This window comes from Nerophis lumbriciformis, linkage group LG20, assembly GCF_033978685.3.
Source record: "Nerophis lumbriciformis linkage group LG20, RoL_Nlum_v2.1, whole genome shotgun sequence".
Lineage (NCBI taxonomy): Eukaryota > Metazoa > Chordata > Actinopteri > Syngnathiformes > Syngnathidae > Nerophis > Nerophis lumbriciformis.
In genome coordinates, this window is record NC_084567.2 from 12,462,340 (window position 1) to 12,488,061 (window position 25,722).

At 34.3% G+C, this 25,722-nt stretch overlaps 1 protein-coding gene and 9 non-coding genes across 12 annotated transcripts in view; 1 reads left to right on the top strand and 9 right to left on the bottom strand.

The window, feature by feature from the left end:
• Positions 1-25,722, top strand: part of LOC133619436 (SH2 domain-containing protein 3C-like) — a 122,250-nt gene that overhangs the window by 81,672 nt on the left and 14,856 nt on the right. For all 3 annotated transcript variants that reach the window (XM_061980452.1, XM_061980453.1, XM_061980454.1), the window contains one exon: positions 4,860-5,066. In XM_061980452.1, the coding sequence (XP_061836436.1) occupies positions 4,860-5,066 (207 nt within the window). The remainder of the gene's footprint in view (positions 1-4,859; positions 5,067-25,722) is intronic.
• Positions 1,959-2,041, bottom strand: trnal-cag (transfer RNA leucine (anticodon CAG)). Its single transcript has one exon. It is a non-coding gene; the product is annotated as a tRNA-Leu (tRNA).
• trnal-cag (transfer RNA leucine (anticodon CAG)) lies at positions 6,889-6,971 on the bottom strand. The gene has a single exon. It is a non-coding gene; the product is annotated as a tRNA-Leu (tRNA).
• trnal-cag (transfer RNA leucine (anticodon CAG)) lies at positions 8,538-8,620 on the bottom strand. Its single transcript has one exon. It is a non-coding gene; the product is annotated as a tRNA-Leu (tRNA).
• On the bottom strand, positions 10,098-10,180 carry trnal-cag (transfer RNA leucine (anticodon CAG)). Its single transcript has one exon. It is a non-coding gene; the product is annotated as a tRNA-Leu (tRNA).
• On the bottom strand, positions 14,488-14,570 carry trnal-cag (transfer RNA leucine (anticodon CAG)). Its single transcript has one exon. It is a non-coding gene; the product is annotated as a tRNA-Leu (tRNA).
• On the bottom strand, positions 15,342-15,420 carry trnal-uag (transfer RNA leucine (anticodon UAG)). The gene has a single exon. It is a non-coding gene; the product is annotated as a tRNA-Leu (tRNA).
• trnal-cag (transfer RNA leucine (anticodon CAG)) lies at positions 18,117-18,199 on the bottom strand. Its single transcript has one exon. It is a non-coding gene; the product is annotated as a tRNA-Leu (tRNA).
• On the bottom strand, positions 20,464-20,546 carry trnal-cag (transfer RNA leucine (anticodon CAG)). The gene has a single exon. It is a non-coding gene; the product is annotated as a tRNA-Leu (tRNA).
• trnal-uag (transfer RNA leucine (anticodon UAG)) lies at positions 20,914-20,996 on the bottom strand. Its single transcript has one exon. It is a non-coding gene; the product is annotated as a tRNA-Leu (tRNA).

Sequence of the window (25,722 nt, forward strand, 5' to 3'; positions counted from 1 at the left end):
TCATGACTTGATGTACTGCATCATGATTAGGGATGGTACTGTTCACATTGAATCGATACGGTACCAATTCCAGGTGCCTTGGAGTCAATACTGGTACTCAAAGGTACCAATTTTTGGAAAACCTGTTTTTGTTTTATTATTTATTTATTTCCCAAATTACAGCGCTTTTTACCCTCTCTCTCCATATATATATATATATATATATATATATATATATATATATATATATATATATATATATATATATATATATGTGTATGTATATATATATATATATATATATATATATATATATATATATATATATATATATGTTAAACATTTCAAATAATTTGTAACATTTTAAACATTTTTCAAACATTTTTGAGCATTTTTAAGCATTTTTAAACATTTCAACGCATTTTTAACATTTAAAAAAAAAAAAAATATTTTCAAACATGTCTAACATTTTTCAAACAATTTTTAATTTTTTTTTAATTTGAAAGGCTTAACATTTTAAAAAACATTTTAAAATGTTAAACCTTTCAAAGCATTTTTAGCATTTTAAACTATAAAATATGTTAAACATGTGTAACATTTATAAAAAAAAATTCAAACATTTTTTAGCATTTTTTAACATTTTAAAAATGTCTAAAATTTTAAACATTTTTAAGCATTTTCAAACATTTTAAAAATGTCTTAAATGTTAAAAATGTCAATGCATTTTTAACATTTTAAAATATGTTAAACATGTGTAACATTTTTAAAACATTTATAAAAAATTTAAAACATTTTTAACATAAATTTTTTTTTTACATACTTCTAAGATGGCGCCAAGTATCAAAATCCCTGATTGTTAGGTTTAAACATACAAAATTAGCTAAAAAGTGAGGATAAAACGGTAGCATGCTAACGTTAGCTTGTTAGTATACTTGCAAAATGGAGACATTTCCAAGCCAAATAATTTTTGGTTTAAGTGATCAAATTGATCTTAGATGCTAGCATAAAACCTTAGCATGCTTTAGTTAGAATGCTAATGTTAGAATGCTAATGTTAGCATGATAACACAGGAAAAGTTCATCATATCATAGACAAAATGAATTATGGTAGTAATTTTCTCTTCACAGTGAGGAAAATTAAAGAGTGTTTTTGTCAGAAGTGGGATATGAAACCACACCTACAGAATAGACTGCAACCTAATTGTAGCGCCTTACACCGCTCAGTCATCCTGACAGCCATAGTGCAGACTGGATGGTTCCATTAATAAAGTTGGCAATTGGTATCAAAAATTACTCTTTTATATTTGAATATATAATTCTGATTGAAGCTAAAAAGCTTGCATAAAACGTTAGCATGCTAACGTTAGCTTGTTATAATGGGAACAGTTAGTATACCTTTAAAATGAAGACATGTCTCAAAACCCATCAATTTTATCTTTCAGCCATCAAAATGAGCTTAAATGCTAGCATAAAACATAAGCACGCTAATGTTAGCATGATGATATAAAAACGTTAGCATACTTCTAAGATAGCACCAAGTATCAAATGCCATGAATTCAGGTTCAAATAATTACAATTAGCTAAAATGCTAGCATAAAACAATAACATGCTAACTAACGTTAGCATGGTGACATAGGAAAAGTTGACATACTTCTGACAATGCCATATATCAAAAGCCAAGATTTTTAGGTTGATACAAATAAAAATTATCAAAAAACATTAGCATTAAAATATTAACATGCTAAAATAAGAGAAGTTTATATATTTCTAAGATGGCACCAAGTATCAAAATCCTTGACTGTTAGGTTTCCCCATAAAAAAATAGATAAAAAGCTAGCATAAAACATTACCATTGTATGGTTAGAACACTATAATTAGAATGCTAATGTTAGTATGATAACACAGGAAAAGTTCATCATATCATAGACAAAATTAATTAGCAATTTTCTTCTCACAGTGAGGAAAATCAAAAAGTGTATTTGTCAGAAGTGGGATTCGAACCCACGCCTACAGAGTAGACTACGACCTGAACGTAGCACCTTAGACCGCTCGGCCATCCTGACAGCCATAGGGCAGGATGCGCTCACACATGCTAATGCTTTAATGCCTTCATATATGGAGTTGGTATTTGTTATCAGATATTACTCTTTTATGATTGAATATATCATTTTGATTGAGGCTAAAAAGCTTGCATAAAACATTAGCATGCTAACGTTAGCTTGTTGTAATGGGAAGAGTTCGTATACCTGCAAGATGGAGACATGTCTCAAAACCCATGAATCTTAGCTTTCAATCATCAAAATGAGCTAAAATGCTAGCATAAAACATTAGCACGCTAATGTTAGCATGATGATATAAAAACATTAGCATACCTTTAAGATGGCACCAAGTATCAAAAGCCCTGATTTTTAGGTTCAAATAATTCCAAATTAAATTTTTAAATATTTTTTTAAACAATTAACACATTTTTAACATTCTCAACATTTCAACATTTAAAAAATGTTAAACATTTCGAAGCATTTTTAACATTTAACATTATTTTAAATATTTAAAGAAATGTAAACACTCAAAACGTTTTAAAACATTTTAACATCGTTTAAGAATTTTAACATATCACACATTTTTAACATTACATTTTTTTTTTTGCATTTTCAACAATCTAACATTTAAAAAAACATTATAAATATGTAAAATATTTTCACACACTAAAGATTTTTGACATTCAAAAAATGTTTCACCATTTGAAAACATTTAAAAACATTTACAGATTTAAAAAGTGTTTCACATTTTATATTTTTAAACACATTTTTAAAATTGTAAACATTTTAAAACAAATTTTACATTTAAAAATATGTTAAACATGTTCAACATTTTACAAAAAATGTTCAGCATTTTTAAAAATGTTAAACATTTCAAAGCATTTTAAACATTTAAAATATTTAAAAAATTTTCCATTTGCTTACACACAATTTTGCTAAGTGTGTGTATTTTTTCAAAAGGATTTACACACTTTTCCAAACATTCAATTTAGTTAATTCCTAGATTATTTGCAAAATGACACACTTGGGTCAAAACATATGCACATTCATCAAAATAAAGCAAGCATTTGTAAAAATGCAGTTTTATTGTCATCTCACTCACACAGACTTCAAATGATAAGACACTATTGGAGTGAGTTACCCACAACAGTGATACATTCTAAACATATTTGTAAAAAACCCTATTTTACTATAAGAAATCACATGTTTGGGGCATTTTGCCCAAACTTTTTAGCATATGTGATGAATGATTACTTTAACTTGACAACATGTGTTGGCAAATCCATAGCAATCATCATTGTTTACTTTGAAGTGGGCCTATACGTAAGGACCTAAAGAGAAAGTAAAAATATCCTGTAATCTTTTCAAGAAGTGCTCAACAATGATGCTGCAAACTGAAAATATTTATTTTTACCACAGTCAGTAAAGTAACATATCACCTTAGTCAACAATGATATGCAGTAGAAATTAAAATCTGAGACAAATAAAAAGGTCTGCAAAAAAAATCTGGGGATTAAAATTACAAAAGGAAAAAAGACAGCCCTTTGGATTGACCAGGAAGTAATTTCACAATCCTTATCTTTGTGTAAAGTGTAAACATGTGTGTATCACAATCCCAGTGTGTGTAAAGTGTGAAAACGTGTGTATCACAATTGTTATCTGTGTGCAAGATGGGAAGGTGTGTGTAAAGCATTGAGTGTAATATTTCGCAAAAAATGTGAAACAGAGTTTATGCCTAACATTAGGAAAATCTGCACAGTGGTTTTGTTTACTGTGTGTAGACTTTTGTTAACTGTGTGAAAATGTAAAATTTAGTGTGTAAGCAATTGGAAAAAACAGTAAAAAAAATTTAAACACTCAAAACATTTAAAAACATTTTAACATATTTTAACAATTTTAACATATTACACATTTAAAAAAATATATTTTTTGAACATTCTCAACATTTTAAAACATTTAGAATTTTTTTTAACATTTTAAATATGTAAAAAAAAATCTTACACTTGAAAGATTTTAACATTTTAAATTTGTTTTACCATTTAAAAACATTTGTTTGTTTAACTTGTTTGTTAAAACTTTTAAACATTTTACATTGTTAAACACATGTTTTAAATTGTAAATTTTTTAAAGCAAGTTTTACGTTTTAAAATATGTTAAACATGTTTTTTTAACATTCTTCAAACATTTTTGACATTTAAAAAATGTCAAACATTTAAAAGCATTTTTAACATTTACAAATACTTTAACATTTTAAAATATTTAGCGTTTTATAACAATGTTAACATATTACACATGTTTAACATAAAACTTTTTTTTAACATTTTCAACATTTTTTAAAAACATTTTTAAAGATTTTTAACATTTTAAATATGTAAAGTATTTTCATATACTTTAAAGATTTTTAACATTTAAATTTTTTTAGAATTTGAAATCATTTAAAAACATTTAAAAAATTGAAAAATGTTTTGACATTTTACATTTTTTAACACATTTTTAAATTTTAAACATTTTCAAACAATTTTTACATTTTCAAACAATTTTTACATTTTAAAACATTTTTACATTTTAGGCATTTTAAATATTTCTAACATTTTTAAACATCACTAAAAACGCTAATGCTAATCAGTATGTCTATGGCATTTCCAATGTGAATTCGCATCGAGCTAGTGGAGTCTTATTGTACATTATCCAAAGTTTTGCAAGGGGAATTATCTCAAATGGTAGAGTGCTTGCTTAGCATGCGAGAGGTAGCGGGATCGATGCCCGCATTCTCCAGACTTCTTTATTTTTGTGCGGTTCCAACTGTCCTGACGCCTCTCCGCACGTTATGTCTGTGCCGCAGAAAGCTGTCCTCTGTCCAGCACCAGCTTCCCGCACGTGCTGCCCCTCCTCTACCTGCTGGAGAGAGGCGTGGCGCTGGGCGAGGGGGCGGAACCTTGGGAGACGGCAGAGGACGGCGTGGACGTGGTCATGTTGCATCTCGGGGCGGCCAGGACTGTGGCACAACTGGGGGACGTCTACAGGTCCAACGCTGAGAGCAAACTGCAAGGTCAAAAGACACACACAAATATGTATTTTCTTAAATACGTGTCTCAAAACCCATGAATTTTAGGTTTGCACAAATAAAATGAGCAAAATGTTACCATTAAACGTTAGCATGCTAATGTTAGCGTGTTATAATGAAATAGTTAGGATACTTGCAAGAAAGAGATATGTCTCAAAACCCATTCATTTTAGGTTCATACGAATACATTAGCAAAAATGTTTGCATAAAACGTTAGCATGCTAATTTTAGCGTGTTATAATGAGAATTGTTAGCATACTTGCAAGAAAGAGATATGTCTCAAAACCCATGAATTTTAGGTTCATACGAATAAAATAGTAAAAATGTTTGCATAAAACATTAGCATGCTAATGTTAGCGTGTTATAATGGAATAGTTAGCATACTTGCAAGAAAGCGACGTCTCAAAACCCATGAATTTTAGGTTTACAGAAACAAATTAGCAAAAATATTTGCATAAAACGTTAGCATGCTCATTTTAGCGTTTTATAATAGGAACAGTTAGCATACTTGCAAGAAGGAGTCTCCATAGAGATTTTGACGGGCCTGCTATCTATGCTGTGAACCTCTGGCCCCGAGGTTGATTGACGCTAAAAAGCTATCATAAAACATTAGCGTGTTATAGTAGGTACGGTTAGCATACTTGCAAGAAGGGGATATGTCTCAAAACCCATGAATTTTAGGTTTATACGAATAAAATTAGCAAAATGTTAGCCTTAAACGTTACCTTGCTAACGTTACCATGTTATAATGGGAACAGTTAGCATACTTGCAAGAAATAGGTATCAAAACCCATGAATTTTAGGTTTATACGAATAAATTAGCAAAAATGTTTGCATAAAACATTAGCATGCTAACATTAACGTGTTAGCATACTTGCTAGGAGTGTCTGTAGAAATTTTGATGGGCCTGCTATCTGTGCTGTGAACCTCTGGCCCCGAGGTTGATTGATGCTAAAAAGCTAGCATAAAACGTTAGCGTGTTATAATAGGTACGGTTAGCATACTTGCAAGAAGGGGATATTAAAGTTAAAGTACCCATGATTGTCACACACACACTAAGTGTGGCGAAATTATTCTCTGCATTTGACCCATCACCCTTGATCACGATGTTAGCATTAAGTGTTAGCATGCTAACATTACCGTGTTATAATTGGAATAGTTAGCATACTTGCAAGAAAGAGATATGTCTCAAAACCCATGATAACATAGGAAAAGTGTGCGTACATCTATGAAGATACCATGTATCACAATGTGTAGTTGTTAGGTTTTAATATACAAACCAAATAATTTTTAGTTTTAATGATAAAAAAATACTTTAGATGCCGGCATAAAACTATAGCATGCTAGTGTTAGCACGACAAAACAGAACATTTTTATCATATCGTAGATAAAATGAATTAATACTTTCCTTCTCAGTGAGGAAAATTGTCAGATGTGGGATTAGAACCCACACCTACAGAGATGACTACGACCTGAACATAGTGCCTTAGACCGCTCGGACATCCTGACAGCTATAGGGCCTGACACGCCTACACATTCTAATGGTTTAATGACTTCATAAATAAAGTTGGCAGTTTGTATCAAATATTCATACATATATTTCTAAGATGGCACCAATTATCAAAATCCTTGACTGTTATGTTTCACCATAAAAAATTAGCTAGCCTAAAACATTACCATGCTATAGTTAGAATGCTAACGTTAGAATGCTAATGTTAGCATGATAACACAGGGAAAGTTCATCATATCATAGATAAAATGAATTAGTAATTTTCTTCTCACAGTGAGGAAAATCAAAAACTGTTTCTGTCAGAAGTGGGATTCGAACCCACGCCTACAGAGTAGACTACGACCTGAACGTAGCGCCTTAGACCACTCGGCCATAGTGACAGCCACAGGACCCAAAAGTGCTCACACATGCTAATAGTTTAATGGCTTCATATATAAAGTTGGTATTTGTTCTCAGATATTACTCTTTTATGATTGAATATATCATTTTGATTGAAGCTAAAAAGCTTGCACAAAACATTAGCATGCTAACGTTAGCTTGCTATAATGGGAACAGTTAGTATACCTGTAAAATGAAGACATGTCTCAAAACCCATAATTTTATCTTTCAGTCATCAAAAATAGCTAAAATGCTAGCATAAAACATAAGGACGCTAATGTTAGCATGATAATATAAAAACGTTAGCATACTTCTAAGATAGCACCAAGTATCAAATGCCATGAATTTAGGTTCAGATAATTACAATTAGCTAAAATGCTAGCATAAAACAATAACATGCTAACTAACGTTAGCATAGTGACATAGGAAAAGTTGGCATACTTCTGACAATGCATGTATCAAAAGCCAAGATTTTTAGGTTGATACAAATAAAATTATCAAAAAATATTAGCATTAAAATGTTAACATGCTAAAATAAGAGAAGTTTATATATTTCTAAGATGGCACCAATTATCACAATCCTTGACTGTTAGGTTACACCATAAAAAATTAGCTAAATAGCTAGCATAAAAGGAAACAATGCTATAGTTAGAATGCTAATGTTAGAATGCTAATGTTAGCATGATAACACAGGAAAAGTTCATCATATCATAGACAAAACGAATTAGTAATTTTCTTCTCACAGTGAGGAAAATCAAAAAGGGTTTTTGTCAGAATTGGGATTTGAACCCCAGAGTAGACTAGGACCAAAACCTAGCGCCTTAGACCACTCAGTCATCCCGACAGCCATAGTGCAGATGGGGATGGCTTCGTTAATAAAGTTGGCAATTGGTATAAAAAATTAGTATTTTATAATTGAATATATAGTTTTGATTGAAGCTAAAAAGCTTGTATAAAACGTTAGCATGCTAACGTTAGCTTGTTATAATGGAAACAATTAGTATACCTGTAAAATGGAGACATGTCTCAAAACCCATTCATTTTATCTTTCAGTCATCAAAATTAGCTAAAATGCTAGCATAAAACATAAGCATGCTAATGTTAGCATGATAATATAAAAACGCTAGCATACTTCTAAGATAGCACCAAGTATCAAATGCCATGAATTTTAGGTTCAAATGATTACAATTGGCTAAAATGCTAGCATAAAACAATAACATGCTAACTAGCGTTAGCATGGTGACATAGGAAAAGTTGGCATACTTCTGACAATGCATGTATCAAAAGCCAAGATTTTTAGGTTGATACAAATAAAATTATCAAAAAATATTAGCATTAAAATGTTAACATGCTAAAATAAGAGAAGTTTATATATTTCTAAGATGGCACCGATTATCAAAATCCTTGACTGTTAGGTTTCACCATAAAAAATTAGCTAGCATAAAACATTACCATGCTAAAGTTAGAACGCTAATGTTAGCATGATAACACAGGAAAAGTTCATTATATCATAGATAAAATGAATTAGTAATTTTCTTCTCATAGTGAGGACAATCAAAAACTGTTTTTGTCAGAAGTGGGATTCGAACCCACGCCTACAGAGTAGACTACGACCTGAACGTAGCGCCTTAGACCGCTCGGCCATTCTGACAGCCATGGGATTGCATGCGCTCACCCATGGTAATGGTTTAATGGCTTCATATATAAAGTTGGTATTTGTTCTCAGATATTACTCTTTTATAATTGAATATATCATTTTGATTAAAGCTAAAAAGCTTGCATATAAACGTTAGCATGCTAACGTTAGCTTGTTATAATGGGAACAGTTAGTATACCTGTAAAATGAAGACATGTCTCAAAACCCATAATTTTATCTTTCAGTCATCAAAAATAGCTAAAATGCTAGCATAAAACAATAACATGCTAACTAACGTTAGCATAGTGACATAGGAAAAGTTGGCATACTTCTGACAATGCCATGTATCAAAAGCCAAGATTTTTAGGTTGATACAAATAAAATTATCAAAAAATATTAGCATTAAAATGTTAACATGCTAAAATAAGAGAAGTTTATATATTTCTAAGATGGCACCATTTATCACAATCCTTGACTGTTAGGTTACACCATAAAAAATTTGCTAAATAGCTTGTATAAAAGGTAACAATGCTATAGTTAGATCGCTGTAGTTAGAATGCTAATGTTAGAATGCTAATGTTAGCATGATAACACAGGAAAAGCTCATCATATCATAGACAAAATGAATTAGAAATTTTCTTCTCACAGTGAGGAAAATCAAAAAGTGTTTTTGTCAGAAGTGGGATTTGAACCCATGCCTACAGAGTAGACTAGGACCTAAACATAGCGCCTTAGACTGCCCAGTCATGCCGACAGCCATAGTGCAGATGGGGATGGCTACGTGAATAAAGTTGGCAATTGGTATCAAAAATTAGTATTTTATAATTGAATATATAGTTTTGATTAAAGCTAAAAAGCTTGCATAAAACGTTAGCATGCTAACGTTAGCTTGTTATAATGGGAACAGTTAGTATACCTGTAAAATGGAGACATGTCTCAAAACCCATTAATTTCATCTTTCAGTCATCAAAATTAGCTAAAATGCTAGCATAAAACATAAGAATGCTAATGTTAGCATGATAATATAAAAACGTTAGCATACTTCTAAGATAGCACCAAGTATCAAATGCCATGAATTTAGGTTCAGATAATTACAATTAGCTAAAATTCTAGCATAAAACAATAACATGCTAACTAGCGTTAGCATGGTGACATAGGAAAAGTTGGTATACTTCTGACAATGCCATGTATCAAAAGCCAAGATTTTTAGGTTTATACGAATAGAATTATCAAAAAATATTAGCAATAAAATGTTAACATGCTAAAATAAGAGAAGTTTATATATTTCTAAGATGGCACCAATTATCAAAATCCTTGACTGTTAGGTTTCACCATAAAAAATTAGCTAGCATAAAACATTACCATGTTATAGTTCGAACTCTATGGTTAGAATGCTAATGTTAGCATGATAACACAGGAAAAGTTCATCATATCATAGATACAATGAATTAGTAATTTTCTTCTCACAGTGAGGACAATCAAAAACTGTTCCTGTCAGAAGTGGGATTCGAACCCACGCCTACAGAGTAGACTACTACCTGAACGTAGCGCCTTAGACCGCTCGGCCATCCTGACAGCCATGGGATTGAAAGCGCTCACCCATGGTAATGGTTTAATGGCTTCATATATAAAATTGGTATTTATTATCAGATATTACTCTTTTATGATTGAATATATCATTTTGATTGAAGCTAAACAGCTTGCATAAAACATTAGCATGCTAACGTTTGCTTGTTGTAATGGGAACAGTTAGTATACCTGCAAGATGGAGACATGTCTCAAAAGCCATGAATTTTAGCTTTCAATCATCAAAATGAGCTAAAATGCGAGCATAAAACATTAGCATGCTAATGTTAGCATGATAATATAAAAACGTTAGCATACCTTTAATGGGTTGTACTTGTATAGCGCTTTTCTACCTTCAAGGTACTCAAAGCGCTTTGACACTACCGGTACTTCCACATTTACCCATTCACACACACATTCACACACTGATGGAGGGAGCTGCCATGCAAGGCTGAAGTGTCTTGCTCAGGACACAACGGACATGACGAGGTTGGTACTAGGTGGGGATTGAACCAGGTCCCTTAAGATGGCACCAAGTATCAAAAGCCATGATTTTTAGGTTCAAATAATTAATTTAAAAAAAAAATGCTAGCATAAAACATGTACATGCTAACGTTAGCATGGTGACATAGGAAAAGTTGGCGTACTTCTGACAATGCCATGTATCAAAAGCCAAGATTTTTAGGTTCATACAAATAAAATTATCAAAAAATATTAGCATTAGAATGTTAACATGCTAAAATAGGAGAAGTTTACATATTTCTAAGATGGCACCAAGTATCAAAATCCTTGACAGTTAGGTTTAAACATACACTATTAGTTAAAAAGCTAGCATAAAACATTATCATGCTAACGTTAGCATACTTGGGAAATGGAGACATGTCCAAACCAAATAAATTGTGGTTTAAATGGTCAAATTGAGCTTAAATGCTTGCTTAAAACGTTAACATGCTAACTTAGGAAAAGTTTATCATAGCATAGATAGTTCGTTAAAATTACTTAGTTAAATTAGTTCGTTAAAATCCCTGATTGTTAGGTTTAAGCATACAAAATTAGCTAAAAAGCTAGGATAAAACGGTAGCATGCTAACGTCAGCTTGTTAGTAGCTTGCAAAATGGAGACATGTCCAAACCAAATAAGTTTTGGTTTAAATAATACAATTGATCTTAGATGCTAGCATAAAATGTTAGCATGCTATAGTTAGGACCTAACACGCCCACACATGCTAATGGTTTAATTAGGCTGACCATATTCTGAAATCCCAAAAAGAGAACACAAGGCGGGCAGCACGCCAAGGCTGGGACTAAGTGACAATTTGCCAATGTTACTCGAACTTGCTTTATAAATAATATATTTATTTAAATAAAGCATTTTTTCTCCTCTGTTGACAGCAGTGTTGGCGCTAGGAATTTTCAAAATGGGGTCCCAGTGACCCATCAAGTCATAAAAATGGGGTCCCACTTTTTTGTAAGCGTTTTGAAAACAAATGACAAATGTATGCATTATCCTGTTATATCTCACATTCTATATTGTGTTTTGGAAAAAGGTTGTCATAAACGTTACTTCATTCATTTAAAAAAATAATACAAAAGAAAACAAATGTGTATACATATGTAAATGTATTCAGTTATAAACATTCATTCACTTTCTTCTTTCCTTCATGGATCTGAACTTTACCGATGCTGGTAGTTTTTATTTAATAAGTGTATTTATTTCAGTATAAAATTGTAAAAAGTGTTTTGCTTCGGTCATGAAATGATGATAATGGTGTGCCAGGGCAGACATACATTTTATATTTAACGCTTAAATCTCTAGAGTCTACATCAATTTCAGATCTATTCCTCATTTCAAAATGTTTTAGTTTTTTATGTTGTTTTTTTGTTTGTTTGTTTTCCGCCCTTTTTTGTCAAACAAAACTATGTTTTTTATGGCAAACACATGCAAAATATGCAAAATATTCCCCCAAAAATAGTTTTCAAAGTGGAATATTTGATGTGAAGTAATCGGAACCTTTGATAGGTCAATAATTCATAATAACATTGATTTTGATTCAATATTATGTTTTGAGCAATAACCGTTTGAAAGAAAAAAAACCAGCTTTGTTTTATTAGTCAACATTGCAACTGTTTCTAAATTACATTTCACCTTTAAGCTTTTTTCTTTCACTTTTGTTATGTTTTTGTTTATTTTAATAGTATTTTTAGAATGTGCCGTGGGCCTTTAAAACATTAGCTGTGGGCCACAAATGGCAAAAAAAAAAATCAAAAATCAAAATCTGCGTCCTTTCTGATTTCAATGCGTTAAAAAGACACAAAAAGTGCGTTAACGCCAACACTGGTTGAAAGCAACGTTCCCTCTAAGGTGCGCACTTGCGCAATTGCACACTGCTCACGCGTCCTCTGCGCACAGCAAATCTATGCCGCGCAACAAATCAAATCCCAAAATAAACAAATTGTTTATTTTGTATGATATTGCAATGCAACTGTGAGTAACAGGTGACGAAAGGGGGCCACAACAGATAAAACAATGTTTGACAACACTTAAATTATTGTAACGTCTGTGGAGACACTTAAAGGAGGACAGGAATTCCATCGGTCCCTTTATTTAGCGAAATTGTTTGTCGGCCATAACCACACCAAAACAATGTGAAAAATACTTTTATCTAGCATAACTGGTCGTTGTCTACCGTACAAACCAAGCCAAAAGCAACTCTTTGTCATCTGTTATATGAACAGCAGCCGCTTGCTCTCTCTCACCTGCACCAACACATACACTATGGCAATTAGCCACTGGTGCGTTTATGGCCACACAAAAAGTTGGACAACGCCAACACTACACGTAAAGTGTAAATTTCAGGTCGTTTTACTATGACTCCTCAATCAGTGTGCTTATTCTACTGTCATTTGTAAAGAATGTTATTTTTTGGATATTAATCATGAAATTATGTTACAGGACTACATAATTGCTAATAAAAATATTTATTTTACGGACAGAAAGTTAATAAACACTTCATCTCATGCAACATGTGAATGTTTTAAGGGGAACTAAATGTGATGTCTGAAAGGGGTACACAATCTTTCCAAAGCAGGACCTCCACCCAGGCATAAAATACTATGGCATAGCTGATTAAAAAAAACAATATCTAAGTGGGCCAAATCACATATATTAGAAAATAATCTCTTGAAATTGACTAGTCATTTGATTATAATAATAAACCATTTAAATTGTTGTGTCAGGTTTGAGACAAATGTGCTGCTGGTATGACCACAGTGTGCACGTCTGTATTCCACTGAATGCTCAGGGTGTTTGCTCACACACATGAAAAATTAGAGGGAACATTGGTTGACAGTATAACAAAATAAGTCACACTTATATTCTGTAACATTCACAGTTTTGGAAAAAAGTGCAGAGGTAGAAATATTCAAAATAACCTCTTGTATATAATCTAAACATAAATAATGCCTCAAAACAAGTTAATTAAATTTTTAAACAAAAAACAGCAGACGAGCTCTCGTCCTGCACAGCTGTTTTGTGCTTTGTAGTGTGGATATGGGCTTGTAGATCTGTAAGCCCCCATATTTGCCACAGATACATACGTTCCTGCTTTGCACACAGTGCATTCTGCTTCCCATGTGTCACGGCCAGGACGAAAACACAAATACTTTTTCCGCAAATCATCCGTGAAGTTGCATTTACGTTTCGGCATTTCTTGTTTTCGTGTCTCTCTCTCCACTCACTAGCTCTCTCGCTCTCTGTCTCTGCTCCTCCCTCACGAATGTTTCTGCGTGCGCACAGCTTCACAGTTTGTTTTGTTTAACCCCTTCTTATCCCTGGACGTACAGTGAAAATACACGCAACCCTAACTCAAAATGCCGGACATTTGAGGCATTTAAGAAACCCCGCCCTGACACCCTGGACAGTCCCGGAAAAGAGGACATGTCCGGGGAAAAGAGGACGTATGGTCAGCCTAGTTTAATGGCTTCATGAATAAAGTTGGTATATGTTACTTATATGTTTCTTGGCGCAAAGTATCAAAATCTCTGATTGTTAGGTTTAAACATACACAATGAGCTAAAAAGCGAGGATGAAACGGTAGCATGCTAACGTTAGCTTGTTAGTATGCTTGCAAAATGGAGACATGTCCAAACCAAATAAGTTTTGGTTTAAATAATAAAATTGATCTTAGATGCTAGCATAAAATGTTAACATGCTATAGTTAGAATGCTAATGTTAGCATGATAACAGGAAAAGTTCATGTCATAGATAAAATGAATTAGTAATTTTCTTCTCACAGTGAGGAAAATCCAAAATGTTCTTGTCAGAAGTGGGATTCGAACCCAAGCCTACAGAGTAGACTACGACCTGAACGTAGCGCCTTAGACCGCTCGGCCATCCTGACAGCCATATGCCCACACATGCTACTGGTTTAATGACTTAATGAATAAAGTTGTTATATGTTGTCAAAAATTACTATTTTATAATTGAATATATAATTTTGATTGAAGCTAAAAGCTTGCATTAAATGTTTACATGCTAATGCTAGCTTGCTATATTGAGAAGTTAGTATAATTGCAAGATGGAGACATGTCCTAACCAAATAAGTTTTGGTTTAAATGATAAAAATGGTCTTAGATGCTAGCATAAATGTTAGCATTATAACAGAGGAAATGTTTATCATATTATAAATTAATTAATTAATTTCTTCTACGTGCAGGAAATCCAAAATATTCATGTAAGAAGTGAAATGCAAACACACGCCTACAAAGTAGACTATGGCCTAAACGTAGCACCTTAGACCGCTCGGCCATTCTGACACCCCAGATTTAGTAACGCCCACCCATGTTAATTGCTTAATGGCTTCATAGCTAAAGTTGGTATATGTTGTCAAAAATTACTATTTTATAATTGAATATATAATTTTGATTGAAGCTAAAAGCTTGCATTAAATGTTAACATGCTAATACTAGCTTGTTATATTGAGAAGTTAGTATAATTGCAAGATGGAGACATGTCCTAACCAAATAAGTTTTGGTTTAAATGATAAAAATTATCTTAGATGCTAGCATAAAACGTTAGCATGCTAATGTTAGCATGATTAAAGAGGAAATGTTTATCATATTATAAATTAATTAATACATTCCTTTTATGTGCAGAAAATCCAAAATATACATGTCAGAAGTGGGATTTGAACCCACGCCCAGTAGACTACGGCCTAAACGTAGCGCCTTAGACCGCTCAGCCATCCTGACAACCCAGATATTTAAACGTTGACACATGCTAATTGCTTAATGGCTTCATAGCTAAAGTTGGTATTTGTTGTCAAAAATTACTGATAACGTTAGCATGGTCACATAGGGAAAGTTGGCATACTTCTGACAATGCCATGTATCAAAAGACAAGATTTTTAGGTTTATACAAATTAAATTATCAAAAAATATTAGCATTAAAATGTTAACATGCTAAAATGGGAGAAGTTAACATACTTCTAAGATCATACTTGCCAACCCTCCCGAATTTTCCGTGAGACTCCCGAATTTCAGTGCCTCTCCCGAATTTCTCACGATTTCCAGCCGGACTTAAGGCACGCCCACTCCAGGTCCATGCGGACCTGAGTGAGGACAGCCTCTCGTCACGTCCGCTCTTTACTTCATACTTCAGAACCGACTCCCACACTTGCCGTCAGGGTGCACAATACAACGTAAACCATTGGCCAACCAAAAAGTAACTTTTTGGTTGGCCAACGGTTTACGTTGTATTCCGCGCCCTGACGGCAAGTGTGGGAGTCGGTTCTGAAGTATGAAGTAAAGAGACGTAACTTCGTCACCTCGCCTGGTTATTGACTCCAACCCAGAATATTACACTGCACATACCTATGCTCCTTCAAAGGCTGTGCTACTGGCTGCAAAGCATTGCACTTTCGAATACAACAATGAGTAGAGAGGAGTGTTATGTGTGTATATGTGTAAATAAATGAACACAGAAATTCAAGTATTTATTTTATTTATATGTATATATATGTATATAATAAAATACATATTTATATATAGCTAGAATTCACTGAAAGTCAAGTATTTATTTTATCTATATCTATATATATATATATATATATATATATATATATATATATATATATATATAAGAAATACTTGAATTTAAGTGAATTCTAGCTATGAATATACTCTTCCCCCATAACCCCGCCCCCTGGCCCCACCCACCCCGACCTCCCAATCTCCCGAATTTGGAGGTCTCAAGGTTGGCAAGTATGTCGAAGATGGCGGCAAGTATCAAAATCCCTGGTTGTTAGGTTTAAACATACAAAATTAGCTAAAAAGCGAGGATAAAACGGTAGCATGCTAACGTTAGCTTGTTAGTATGCTTGCAAAATGGAGACATGTCCAAGCCATACTTGCCAACCCTCCCGGATTTTCCGGGAGACTCCCGAAATTCAGTGCCTCTCCCGAAAATCTCCCGAAATTCAGACGGACTCAGGTCCATGCGGACCTGAGTCCGCTTTCCCACAATATAAACAGCGTACCTGCCCAATCACGTTATAACTGTAGAATGATGGAGGGCGAGTTCTTGGTTTCTTATGTGGGTTTATTGTTAGGCAGTTTCATTAACGTCCTCCCAGCGCGGTAACAACACACAACAACAGCAGTCACGTTTTTGTCTACCGTAAAGCAGTTCCTCTGCCGTAAACAGCAATGTTGTGACACTCTTAAACAGGACAATACTGCCATCTAGTGCATTTGATGAAAGCACTTTTGTGCGTGCCACACAGCAATGCATCATCAGAGAGGGTGTTCAGCATGGTTCGAAAAATAGTGACAGAGAATAGAACAAGGATGGACAATTCAACCCTTAACTCAACAATGAGTAGATGAGTGTTATGTGTGTGTATAATAAATATATATATATATATATATATATATATAATAAAATAAATATCCATATGTACGTATATATATATATATATAGCTAGAATTCACTGAACGTCAAGTATTTCTTATATATATATATATATATATATATATATATATATATATATATATATATGAAATACTTGACTTATACTCCTCCCCTTTTAGCCACGCCCCCAACCACGCCCCCGTCCCACCCCGACTACCATTTATTTTATATATATATAAATATATATATATATGTATATATATATATATATATGTATATATATGTATATATATATATATATATATATATATATATATATATATATATATATATATATATATATATATATATATATAATAAAAGAAATGTATATTTATAGCTAGAATTCACTAAAAGTCAAGTATTTCATATATGTATATATATATACATACTTATAAATATATATAAAATACTTGACTTTGTGAATTCTAGCTGTAAATATACTCCTACCCTCTTAACCACGCCCCCCGCCCCGGCCCCCACACCCCACCTCCCGAAATCGGAGGTCTCAAGGTTGGCAAGTATGGTCCGAGCCAAATAATTTTTGGTTTAAGTGGTCGAATTGATCTTAGATGCTAGCATAAAACCTTAGCATGCTTTAGTTAGAATGCTAATGTTAGCATGATAACACAGGAAAAGTTCATCATATCATAGACAAAATGCATTAGTAATTTTCTTCTCACAGTGAGGAAGATCAAAGAGTGTTTTTGTCAGAAGACAGAGAAGACTACAACCTAAACCAGACCTAGGCATTCTGCGGCCCGCGGGCCACATCCCGCCCTTTGTACGTCCCTGTCCGGCCCGCGTTAGGCCAATCATAAATTACAAAATACATTTTAAAAAGTATTTATCTCGAGTGTGCAATACAACGGTGCTGCTTTTGTTTTGAAAAGCGTTATTTGTATTACTTCCGTGTGGACGTATGCTCGTGCGCGATTGTGAGTGAATGTGAACAACTGCAATCACAAATTACAAAATAAATTTAAAAAAACATTTTTGTCAGAAGTGGGATTCGAACCTACGCCTACAGAGTAGACTACGACCTGAACGTAGCGCCTTAGACCGCTCGGCCATCCTGACAGCCATAGGATTGAATGCGCTCACACATGCTAATGCTTTATTGGCTTCATATATAAATTTGGTATTTATTATCAGATATTACTCTTTTATGATTGAATATATAATTTTGATTGAAGCTAAACAGCTTGCATAAAACATTAGCATGCTAACGTTAGCTTGTTGTAATGGGAACAGTTAGTATACCTGCAAGCCATGAATTTTAGCTTTCAATCATCAAAATGAGCTAAAATGCTAGCATAAAACATTAGCACGCTAATGTTAGCATGATAATATAAAAACGTTAGCATACCTTTAAGATGGTACCAAGTATCAAAAGCCATGATTTTTAGGTTCAAATAATTACAATCATCTAAAATGCTAGCATAAAACATGAACATGCTAACGTTAGCTTGGTGACAGGAAAAGTTGACGCACTTCTGACAATGCCATGTATCAAAAGCCAAGATTTTTAGGCTTATACAAATACAATTATCAATAAATATTAGCATTAAAATGTTAACATGCTAAAATAGGAGAGGTTTACATATTTCTAAGATGGCACCAAGTATCAAAATCCTTGACTGTTAGTTTTTAACATACACAATTAGTTAAAAAGCTAGCATAAAACATTATCATGCTAACGTTAGCTTGTTACATTGAGAACAGTTAGCATACTTGGGAAATGGAGACATGTCCAAAGCAAATAAATTGTGGTTTAAATGGTCAAATTGAGCTTAAATGCTTGCTTAAAACGTTAACATGCTAACTTAGGAAAAGTTTATCATAGCATAGATAGTTCGTTAAAATTAGTTTGTTAAATTAGTTCGTTAAAATCCCTGATTGTTAGGTTTTAACATACACAATGAGCTAAAAAGCGAGGATAAAACGGTAGCATGCTAACGTTAGCTTGTTAGTATGCTTGCAAAATGGAGACATGTCCAAACCAAATAAGTTTTGGTTTAAATAATACAATTGATCTTAGATGCTAGCATAAAATGTTAGCCTGCTATAGTTAGAATGCTAATGTTAGCATGATAACAGGAAAAGTTCATCTCATAGATAATATCAGAATCAGAATCAGAATCAGAAATACTTTACTAATCCCCGAGGGGAAATTAAGATTTTCAGCACAATCCCATTCAAGAGCAGACAAACATTACAGGGAGACAGAACAGGATCGCTGACGGGTCTGCCAACTTCCGGCGCCCCTTACAAAAAAGGTGGAGAAACAGGTAAACGCTGTGGAGGAGGCCCCCAAAGCCAATGGGGAAAAAACCTCATATCCATAGCACACATAAGCATGTATGTAATCAATCAATCAATCAATCAATCAATTCCTTTATTGTCATTGTCATAATAACACTTAAGTCATACATGAACAACGAGATTTTGTTTGAGCTTTGTCCAGCGGCATAGAAACTGCATTGATGCGCAGGTTGACAATAGTTTGCATTTTAGCATTGTCAGGAAGATGGCGAATAGAGGGACGTGGGGGTGGGAACAGTCAGACGTCTGATGGGTTTTACGTTGATGTTACAGCAATGCAATGTCCAGAGCACAATTATTGAGGTGGTGAAGAGTGAGGTAATAAGATGGTCCGGGGCAGGCTGTTCATTTAGCAGTCTCACAGCCTGAGGATACAGACTGTGAGACATTCTAGTGGTCCTGGCGCGAATCGATCTATACCTCCTTCCAGAGGGTAGCAGGTTGAAGAGGCCATGTGCTGGGTGGTATCTGTCCTTCAGGATGTTGTGTACTCGCTTTAGGCAGCGAGTTGTGTACATGGCACTCATCTCTGGGAGTATCGTCCTTGCACATTTTAGTTTCCTCAAAAAAAAAAGACGTTGTTGGGTCTTTCCGACTGTAGAAGTAGTGTTAATGTCCCAGCATAGATAAATGATAATAATGATAAATGGGTTGTACTTGTATAGCGCTTTTCTACCTTCAAGGTACTCAAAGCGCTTTGACACTACTTCCACATTTACCCATTCACACACACATTCACACACTGATGGAGGGAGCTGCCATGCAAGGCGCTAACCAGCACCCATCAGGAGCAAGGGTGAAGTGTCTTGCTCAGGACACAACGGACATGACGAGGTTGGTACTAGGTGGGGATTGAACCAGGGACCCTCGGGTCGCGCACGGCCACTCTTCCACTGCGCCACGCCATCCTCTTCTGTTATGTTCTGTTAAGAAGGAAACATCAAAGAACACAAAGGACATTAAAGACATTAATGAATTAGTAATTTTCTCATCACAGTGAGGAAAATCCAAAATGTTCTTGTCAGAAGTGGGATTCGAACCCACGCCTACAGAGTAGACTACGACCTGAACGTAGCGCCTTAGACCGCTCGGCCATCCTGACAGCCACAGGGCCTCACATTACCACACATGCTAATGGTTTAATAGCTTCATAAATAAAGTTGGTATATGTTGTCAAAAATTACTATTTTATAATTTGATGTATCATTTTGACTGAAGCTAAAAGCTTGCATTAAATGTTGACATGCTAATGATAGCTTGTTTTATTGAGAACAGTTAGTATAGTTGCAAGATGGAGACATGTCCTAACCAAATAAGTTTTGGTTTAAATGATAAAAATTATCTTAGATGCTAGCATAAAACGTTAGCATGCTAATGTTAGCATGATAACAGAGGAAATGTTTATCATATTATAAATACATGAATGAATTAATACATTTCTTCTCAGTGCAGAAAATCCAAAATGTTCATGTCAGAAGTGGGATTCGAACCCACGCCTACAGAGTAGACTACGGCCTAAACGTAGCGCCTTAGACCGCTCGGCCATCCTGACAGTAAAAAGTACTAACAAACCCACATATCCTAAGGGTTTAATGGCTTCATGAAGAAAGTTGGTATTTGTTATCAAAAATTACTATTTTATAATTGATTATATAATTTTGACTAGCATAAAACATTATCATGCTAACATTAGCTTGTTATATTGAGAACAGTTAGAATACTTGCAAAATGGAGACATGTCCTAACCAAATCATTTTTGGTTTAAATGATAACAAAATTATCATAGCATAAAACGTCAGCATGCTAATGTTAGCGTCTAAAACACGGGCGTTGCTGTGGCAGGTTTCCAGGAGCAGGCCGACATCTTGGAAGTGTTCCAGACCGACTTCCAGATGAGGCTACTGTGGGGGAGCAGGGGCGCCGTGGAGAGCCAGGCGCCGCGCTACGCCAAATTCCAGCAGGTGCTGACGGCCTTGTCCAACAGGCTGGAGCCGCCCGCGCCCCACGCCCCAAAAGCCTGACTTGGGTCTCCCGCTGAGACATCAATACGCCGTTTTTAGACGGTCCCCACAAGGTCCGTTCCCATGACTCGAGTGTGTGAAGTATCAAACATGCAATATGCCGTTTTTTAGACGGTCCCCAGAAGGTCAGTTCCCCCAGAAGGTGTGTGAAGTGTCCAACACGGGTACTGCACAAGAAACTTTGTGTTCTCTGGGATCCCGAGTGGAGGCGTGGTCCTCAGCGGTCATGTGACGTTCGGAGAACGTTGCAGACCGCACGTTCTAGCGCAGAACTTTGCCGAGCATGTTTGTTGACGTTGTGAAGGCTGGACCTCCACGACACGCCAACAATATCGCATTATTCCCGAAACATAAACCTACATTCCAGTAGCATGTTAACATTAGCGTGTTATAATAGGAACAGTTAGCTTACTTGCAAGACAGAGATATGTCTAAAAACCCATGAATTTTAGGTTTTTATGAATAAATTAGCAAAAATGTTTGCATAAAACATTAGCATGCTAACGTTAGCGTGTTATAATTGGAACAGTTAGCATACTTGCAAGAAGGAGTCTCCGTAGAAATTTTGACGGGCCTGCAATCTGTGCTGTGAACCTCTGGCCCTGAGGTTGATTGACGCTAAAAAGCTATCATAAAACGTTAGCGTGTTATAGTAGGTACGGTTAGCATACTTGCAAGAAGGAGATATGTCTCAAAACCCATTAGTTTTAGGTTTGCACATATAAAATTAGCAAAATGTTAGCATCAAACGTTAGCATGCTAACATTAGCGTGTTATAATAGGAACAATTAGCATATTTGCAAGAAAGAGATATGTCTCAAAACCCAGGAATTTTAGGTTTATACGAATAAATTAGCAAAAACGTTAGCATAAAACATTAGCATGCTAACGTTAGAGTGTTGTAATTGGAACAGTTAGCATACTTGCAAGGAGATGTCTCAAAACCCATTAGTTTTAGGTTTACACATATACGTTAGCATATTTTCAAGAAAGAGATATGTCTCAAAACCCATGAATTTTAGGTTTATATGAATAAATTAGCAATTTTTTTTGCATAAAACATTAGCATGTTAATGTTAGCGTGTTATAATGGGAACAGTTAGCATACTTGCAATAAGGAGATATGTCTCAAAACCCATGAATTTTAGGTTTAATATGAATAAATTAGCAAAAATGTTTGCATAAAACATTAGCATGCTAACGTTAGCGTGTTATAATTGGAACAGTTAGCATACTTGCAAGGAGATATGTCTCAAAACCCATTAGTTTTAGGTTTACACATATAAAATTAGCAAAATGTTAGCATCAAACATTAGCATGCTAACATTAGCATGTTATAATAGGAACAGATAGCATATTTGCAAGAAAGAGATATGTCTCAAAACTCATGAATTTTAGGTTTATACAAATAAATTAGCACTTTTTTTTGCATAAAACATTAGCATGCTAACGTTAGCGTGTTATAAGAGGAGCAGTTAGCATACTTGCAAGAAGGAGTCTGTAGAAATTTTGATGGGCCTGCTATCTGTGCTGTGAACCTCTGGCCCCGAGGTTGATTGATGCTAAACAGCTAGCATACAACGTTAGCGTGTTATAATATGTACGGTTAGCATACTTGCAAGAAGAAGATTTGTCTCAAAACCCATGAATTTTAGGTTTATACGAATAAATTAGCAAAAATGTTTGCATAAAACATTAGCATGCTAAGGTTAGCGTGTTATAATAGGAACAGTTAGCATACTTGCAAGAAGGAGTCTCTGTAGAAATGTAAACAAAAGGTTTATGTTTGAATCCCAAAGTGAACGTAAACACTGGTCTTTCATATTTTCTTAATTATTGAACAAACAAGACAAGTTTTATAACATTTTATGAAGGGAATAAAAGTGTCTTTTTTAGACATTTGTGTCATTTTAACATCATTATGTGATTTTCATGGACTGATGACTTGTCAAAGGAATAAAACACATTAATACCAATGTATGTCCTGTCTTTATTAGACAATACTGGGAATGTTTTATTGTGAAAATAAAAAGTCCCTTTGGCGCTTTCATAACATTACCAACCATTTTTAACACTCAAACAATTCAAAATGTTTGAAGATGTTAAAAATGTTGGACATTTTAAAACATTTCAAACATTATAAAGATGTTAAACATTTTAAAGCATTTTTAACATTTTAAACATTTCTAACATTTTAACATTTTTCAAACATTTTTAAGCATTTTCAAACATTTTGAAAATATTAAACATTTCATAACATTTTAAACTTAATTAATTTTTTTTTTTAACACTTACATTTTTTTTTTAATACTTTAACAATTTTAACATATTACACAATTTTAAACATTTATTTTTTAACATTTTAAGCTGAGATAGGCTTCAGCACTGCCCGTGGCCCCGAAAGGGACAAGCGGTAGAAAATGGATGGATAGATGGACATATGTAAAATATTTTCATACACTTTAAAGATTTTTGACATTGCAAACATTTTTTTTACCATTTAAAAACATTTTACATTTTTTTAAATTTTTTTAACATTTTACATTTTTAGAATTGTAAACATTTTAAAACAAGTTTTATATTTTACAATATGTAATACTTTCTGTTTTGTTGAAAGTATTTGGACAGGAAATGAAAAAGACCAATTATAAAATAACAACAACGTACTTCACAGGGCATGTAAAAATGTCATTTATTGCCTTGAAACACCATTTCCACCAAGTGCCCAACGTTCAAACACAGTAGCCTAGTCGGCCTAAGTATTCATTAAAAATGAGGAAGAGGTTTTATTTGATAAGTATATTTCACATTTTTGGCCACTGTGTTCGAATATAGGAAAATAAAACACTGTACTTTCATCAAGGAATTCTCTGGAGTCGCCCAAGAGATGAGAACGCCACCAGTGGTACATGTACCACGGTTTGAAAATCCCTGCCTTGATGCATCAAGCTCACCACTAACTTGGATACATTTAAAATATTTAAAATATAATATAGATATACAAAAAGACATAAATACACAAATATATCTTATATTCTATATATTATTACATGTATATATAGCTAGATATATACAAACCCTGTTTCCATATGAGTTGGGAAATTGTGTTAGATGTAAATATAAACGGAATACAATGATTTGCAAATCATTTTCAACCCATATTCAATTGAATGCACTACAAAGACAAGATATTTGATGTTCAAACTCATAAACTTTATTTTTTTTTTGCAAATAATAATTAACTTAGAATTTCATGGCTGCAACACGTGCCAAAGTAGTTGGGAAAGGGCATGTTCACCACTGTGTTACATCACCTTTTCTTTTAACAGCACTCAATGAACGATTGGGAACTGAGGAAACTAATTGTTGAAGCTTTGAAAGTGGAATTCTTTCCCATTCTTGTTTTTTGTAGAGCTTCAGTTGTTCAACAGTCCGGGGTCTCCGCTGTCGTATTTTACGCTTCATAATGCGCCACACATTTTCGATGGGAGACAGGTCTGGTCTGCAGGCGGGCCAGGAAAGTACCCGCACTCTTTTTTTACGAAGCCACGCTGTTGTAACACGTGCTGAATATGGCTTGGCATTGTCTTGCTGAAATAAGCAGGGGCGTCCATGAAAAAAGACGGCGCTTAGATGGCAGCATATGTTGTTCCAAAACCTGTATGTACCTTTCAGCATTAATGGTGCCTTCACAGATGTGTAAGTTACCCATGCCTTGGGCACTAATGCACCCCCATACCATCACAGATGCTGACTTTTGAACTTTGCGTCGATAACAGTCTGGATGGTTCGCTTCCCCTTTGGTCCGGATGACACGATGTCGAATATTTCCAAAAAAACTTTGAAATGTGGACTCGTCAGACCACAGAACACTTTTCCACTTTGCATCAGTCCATCTTAGATGATCTTGGGCCCAGAGAAGCCGGCGGCGTTTCTGGATGTTGTTGATAAATGGCTTTCGCTTTGCATAGTAGAGCTTTAACTTGCACTTACAGATGTAGCGACAAACTGTATTTAGTGACAGTGGTTTTCTGAAGTGTTCCTGAGCCCATGTGGTGATATCCTTTAGAGATTGATGTCGGTTTTTGATACAGTGCCGTCTGAGGGATCGAAGGTTACGGTCATTCAATGTTGGTTTCCGGCCATGCCGCTTACGTGGAGTGATTTCTCCAGATTCTCTGAACCTTTTGATGATATTATGGACCGTAGATGTTGAAATCCCTCAATTTCTTGCAATTGCACTTTGAGAAACGTTGT